At 36.5% G+C, this 6,005-nt stretch overlaps 1 protein-coding gene across 1 annotated transcript; it reads right to left on the bottom strand.

Moving 5' to 3' along the window:
- Nucleotides 1-313: 313 nt before the first annotated feature.
- On the bottom strand, nucleotides 314-5,477 carry LOC108467312 (F-box only protein 6). The gene is made up of 2 exons (XM_017767937.2): nucleotides 5,079-5,477; nucleotides 314-1,873 (listed from the first exon to the last, which is right to left on the bottom strand). The coding sequence occupies exons 1-2, from the start codon at nucleotides 5,231-5,233 to the stop codon at nucleotides 628-630; spliced, it is 1,401 nt and encodes a 466-aa protein (XP_017623426.1). The 5' UTR covers nucleotides 5,234-5,477; the 3' UTR covers nucleotides 314-627.
- Between the last annotated feature and the right edge of the window lie 528 nt (nucleotides 5,478-6,005).

Below are 6,005 nucleotides of genomic sequence, written 5' to 3'. Positions count from 1 at the left end.
TGTGTACGGCGGAGCCGCCCAACTAGCAACCAGCTCACGCCATTGCTCCACGAGAACACCACAGGATGCCAGACCCTCCCCTCAACGAGAACCCCACTGATGGTATCCGACCAGGAGTCCTAGAGCTGTCACCTCTAGATCCACTCAAAACCACCACAAAGCTACGAGAGGTTTATTTTCCAGAGAGGGATTTGGAAGGAAGAAAGGGGGAGAAAAATGGAGGGGGAGGGTCGGCCAGCAAAACAGCCGGCTGCCAAGGGGAAAGCAAGGTTTTAGACTTTGAAGGCTAAACGGCACTGCGATAGACCCAAACTTTCTTTTAGCCACTCAATTCTCTCTGTAACTATTATATAAATTCAGCATGATTAAAAACAGTTTAACGGATTCACTTACAGAAGCCTCCTCCGAAACTAAACTTGTTCATCCACATGTTTGTACAAAAAGAAAAGAAAGAAAATGGCCAATCTTGTTTACTCCATTAAAACAACAGAAAATCCGACTGAAGAGGAACTAGCAGCAAAAGCTTGTTAGCAGCTAAGCAATAAACAGCGTCAGACTCAGAAAAATAGGAAAAAACCTTCTTTGACATGCCATTGCTGCCCGAAACAGAAATAAGGGGGATTGAAATTAAGCAGTAGCAGTCAGGCAAGGGTAAAAGGCAGTGCCACATGCTATCCACTGTCGCTTTCTTCCCCGTGGTAGAACACATCCAGGAACCTTCATCCACTCCCTGCTCATCACATTGTATGTAACTAGTCGGTTCATTTGTCGTGATCTCAACGACAACATGAACAAACCTTTGTTGCCCAAGCAACTCATTCTAACGTGCTTCCCGTAAAACTCTAAGCACCATATGTTTGGCATTCTGTCCACCTCCTTCCACAAGAGCGTCATCTTCTGCAGCTCCCATATGCAAACGCAAGTGGCGGCATTTTTTGTCAGCAATCCCACAAGCATGATCCTGCCCTCACACTCAGCAAGTGTGTGGTCACTCAGATGTATTGGGGCTGGGATTATAAATTGCTTCCATACCCCAGAAACCATGTTGTAGGACACAATCCCTTCAGGGTCTGACTGCATGAAGTAAAGTGTGCTATCAATGGAAATTGCTTGTGACCGAAAGTTCAGTGATAGTGGCAGCTTAATGTTCGAGGGCATGCTTCCGGGTCGGCTCCATGAATTCTTCACTGATTCATAAACTTCATACTCTCCATCACACCCCACCCACAGGATCTTGTAGCCTTCATTGGTTGAATTTCCATTCAGAGTCATTCCCACAGCAACACGTGACCACACTTTAACTGACCTTGCTGGCAACTCTTTAAATGACTGAGTCAAAGGGTTGCAGACATAAAAGTTTCTATGACCAATATCAAGAAAGCAAACTAGACCACCTACAGCAGCAACTGGCAGAGCAATCATCTTTGCTGGAAGAAAAGAGATTGTCGGGTGGTGCCATTTCTTGGTTGAAGGGTCATACATGGCTCCAACATTCATATTTTCATGAGTAATGGTATAAAACCAGGGATTGGCTAGTGGGATTTCAGCACAATGATGAGAGAAACTTTGTGATTCCAGCAAGGAATTCCATTTACGACAAACAGAGCGAAAGCGGAAAAATGTGGCAATGGGAAGTCTAGCAATAACAGCTTCAAAAAGGTCTTCAGGGAATTCTTTCCAAATTTCTTGATCCATAACCTCTGATGCAGGGGTACTTCCAGGTAATTTCCCTCGGTTCCGCTCCTTTCGTGATCTCTTGCTTGGTGGAGGCTTGAAAGGTTCCAACATCTTACAGTTTCCAGATTTCCCTGCAGCCATTACAAGACTGTAGTAATCCTCAGCAGAAGTATCATTGATATTCGGAAAACACCACCTGCATGAAAGCTAACAAGTTATCATGTTTGCAACTTTCTAATTAAACTTGAAATAACCTGAATGATTAGTAGATAACTATCAATGAAATTTAGATTATTCAGATTAAATACGTTGAAGTTTAAAACACAAGTGCCAGAAACAACATTGAGTGCATCCAAATTAACATGGTACAGATCAAGAGTTACTGTGATCTGTTTAATTCAGCAGGCCTAAAGAGAGAGTTGATAAATTTTTCTCACCATCTCATCAATCAATAGTTGCAGAAAACAAAACTATTTACCAGTTTTACCTTTAGCTAATAAGTTTATATATAAAATTAAATTAGAACTGAAAAGGAGATCTCAGATTATCTGTATCCAAGGATAGTGGTAGTGTAATTAACATTGGCATTCACCAGAGAAAGAAATAAAAACGAGACTGTCTAGCAACATTTACAAAAAAAATTGAGAATTAAGTCTGGACTGCAGTGGTGAATTGATCGAAAAACCAACAATCCTAGAAAATTTCTTCAGATGAAATAAGAAAACTAATTATAGTAGAATAGTCAGCATCAAATTTGAAACTGTGGCTATGGTTTCTATGCCCTTTACTTGCAAGTGAACCATTCTCTCAGGCAGCAACTGAGACAAAACTACCAGTCCTAATCAAATTTACAAAAAAGACAAATGTAAAACATTTTTACATTACCCACAATTCCACACACAGACAGACACAAGAAAAAACGAAAGTCGCCAAAGAACATTGTATCTGAGGAGCAGCATAAATCAATAGACTAATGCTAGAGATTATAACCAATATTTGTAGGTGATCGTGCAAGTAACTAACAACCAAATTTACAAAAAGGACAAGGACAAATGTAAAATATCTTTCTATCACGCACAAATCCACAAAAGTAAGCTGCCAAAGAAACCTTTTGCCTGCAGAGCAACATGTTTCATAGCTAACCCATAGAAAAATGCTACAGATTATAACCAGACATCTTAGGGGGTCATGCATGCAACTAGCAATCCATCAGATTTTCAATATTGACATCTTTAAACTTCAAACCAACCTGTGACCTGATTTCAGTTAATGCCCTATGCAGTTGGCCTTAGCTAGATAAGGATCTTTCTGGTAATAAAAATAAACCTAAGCCCAAGCAGAACTGTTATGCCACAAGAACTTGTATGCTCCAGCCATGACAAAACAGGTTTCCAAACATATGCACCTTATGCCACAACATCTTCATAATAATGCAAATGCACCTTACAATTTTCCTTACTGGCCTTTGCCAAATATTTTCATTAAAAAAGAATCTCAAATGAAACTTAGCAAGATAGATGTTGACCACCGAACTTCTTTGTTAGAAAAGCTTAATCACAAAACAAGTATTGGGGTAATAAAGAAATCATTTTTTTTAAATGTTATTTTCCATGAAACAGATAGAAGCTAACGTTCACCTATTTTTCATGATTAAATATGAAAGAAGATATGTGAACATTTTATATTGATCTTGACCAACTTCTCAAATTGCCTGATCACTAATATTGGACTATGTGGATACAAGGTACCTATCGTAGTTATGAAGAATACTAATTTTTCATTATTAACAGTTGAAAGAAGATATACTTGAAAAATACCAGTTACTCGCTCTTAGTCCTTAGAATGTCAGGAATAGAATACCTGATTAGTCTAGAGCAATTTCTAATAATTAATCTTGGTATAAATTTGGACCAAAACATCAAGGGACAGAATACAAGGTCAAGACCTTCAACTCAATTGCATCAGAATAATGAACATAATATTCATACTACACAACCCAATTTGTAATAATTGCATAAAGAGTGGTCAAACAATATAGAGACGTACAACTGGACCACGAAAAAGCCCTCTACAAAATTAGGTATACATGATTCTCACAATTCATTGAGATTGTTTTCACCAGTAAGTCTGTACTTTTTAGTCAGTTTTATGGATCCAGAATATGTGCAACAGGATGTTTAAGGTATCGTTTGAACAGAGTAAACTCAAATCATTGCACAGCCAAAGACCTCTATTCATCCAGCTATACCAACAGTATGTTGACAGCAATATCAATTAAATGCACTAATAATAGAAACTTTCAACCATACGCTCTGTTACATTGCCATGAATGCTTTTGCATAAAGAATACCCTGTAAAAGAAGACTGACAGAGAGAGAGAGACCTATGATGAATTATCAACAAGGGAATTGACAAATGAGCAAAGGCAAGCAGAGCATTATAAATTAACCAGAGAGCTAGGCCACTCAACATTCATTCATACAATCTTTAAGGAGAACTTCCAAGAGTAGTACAACAACTCTTTGTTACTCGAAACACCCAGGACGTTGTTGAATTAACTAGTAAATTAACTTTCTATTTTCCTTTTGCGTGTAGGAACGTGAAGGAAAATTGAAAGGAGCTGATTAGTCAGTGGACTAAAAATTAATCAAGAATTATAAGTTTAAGTTCATGTTCTAAGGAAATCATATAGTAAACAGATACAAATGAGATTCCATCTTCATAGTCAATCATAATCATGCTAATCAACTAAGAAGAAAGATATTCAAGCATCAATTATCAAAAGGCAATCGCCAACAAGTTCAAAATTGACCATCACAATATGTAAAACTTAAAAAAAAAAAAAACACAGCAGCATGAACACTTAATAAAGATGAGAGGAGGGTTTTGGGGGAGGGGACAAAGCAAACTGAAAATTGAAAAAAAGGGAAAGGAAAACAAAGGCAAAAAGGGGTAAAAAAAAAAAAGAAACTACATGATTGGAATACGATGAAAGATACATGCTGAAAACTAAAATTTTGAATGAACTTACTATTTTCGTCGAAAAGAGGTATAAAATAGTTTAGTAATGTAAAAAATGGCCAAAAATTCAAATGCAGTAAACATGCGAAATCCCCTGAAAATAAAAATTAACAAAACGGCAGTGGCATAACAGAAAATAAACAAAAATCTAAACAACGAGAAATGCAAGGAAGAGAAATTAACATTATCGGATAACAAAGGTAATCTACCATTAATCCACCTCATTACACTCCCCCCCCCCAAAAAAAAAAAAATACAGAATCCTAGATGAATAAATCTGACAAGAATTCAAAATTAGCACATAAAAAAAATGTGAGGCGAGAGAAGAAAAACAGAAAATTGAAGAGATCTATGTAAAGAGAGAAGGAAAGGAAACGAACCTGCGGTGGTGGTCGTGGAAAGGATGAGGCAGTTGGTGGAGGTGAAGAAGGTGAAAAGGAGAGGACGGAGGAAGCGGCGGAGGAGGAGAGCCGTAGAGATGCAAGAGGTCTTGAAGCTGACCGATGAGCTGCCTAAGCATGGCCAGCCCTTCCATGCCCCAATAACCCCTCCCCTACTCCAACACCACCAACAAAAAATGCTGCTCTCTTTCTCCCTTTGTTGAGAGTTAGCCAGTCATCTATTTACACGTCAGTGGCCATTATTACGATAATTTCTTGTAATAATTCTGACCCGCACGCAACTTTGTCATTGTAATGAATGATCCCACTTGATTTTCACTCCAATATGTATGTATGTATGCATCTACCTTCTTTTCCACTTTTCTCCTTTCTTTTCATTTTTGCCCTTTCCTCTTCTCTTGTATATAAAATATTTTTATTTGAATTAAATAATATAAATTTATTTTAACTTTTTGAATAATAAAGGTATATTCATAAGAATTTACTAGCATTGAAGTGAAAAGAAAAAGCCAAAAGATTTTAGATTTGGGCCTATAATCATTTTAGTATCCACCATACCCATCCATACTTATTTTTTCCAATTTAAGTTTTATTTTGATTATATTTTAAGTATGATTTGATTATTTCAGTGCATTTAGATTTATTGAATACTTATTTTTCGATCTTAAATTAATATCAAGTAATTTATGTTTCATTTTGATTATATTTTAGGTATAATTTAATTGTTTGGTACATTTAAATTTATTTAATCAAATATCGATTTGTATTGATGCGTACAAATTTATACTAGTTGATACAATTTTAATCTTTTCACCTTAATATAATTACATTTAAAAATAATATAATCATTTAATTAAAATTTGAAACCTAGGCCTTATTTTGATAATCAATTGAAAATATTAAATC

This window comes from Gossypium arboreum, chromosome 2 (assembly GCF_025698485.1).
Source record: "Gossypium arboreum isolate Shixiya-1 chromosome 2, ASM2569848v2, whole genome shotgun sequence".
NCBI classification, from domain to species: domain Eukaryota; kingdom Viridiplantae; phylum Streptophyta; class Magnoliopsida; order Malvales; family Malvaceae; genus Gossypium; species Gossypium arboreum.
The sequence above is the reverse complement of the archived record's forward strand: the minus strand, read 5'-3'. Positions and strand labels throughout refer to the sequence as shown.

What these genes read in the sequence shown, in the direction of transcription:
- LOC108467312 (XM_017767937.2), bottom strand. Translation starts at nt 5,233, where the DNA reads ATGGAAGGGCTGGCCATGCTTAGGCAGCTCATCGGTCAGCTTCAAGAC. An exon ending in TTCCACGACCACCACCGCAG is followed by an intron (nt 1,874 to 5,078) that starts GTTCGTTTCCTT and finishes GCTTTCATGCAG; the next exon opens with GTGGTGTTTTCCGAATATCA.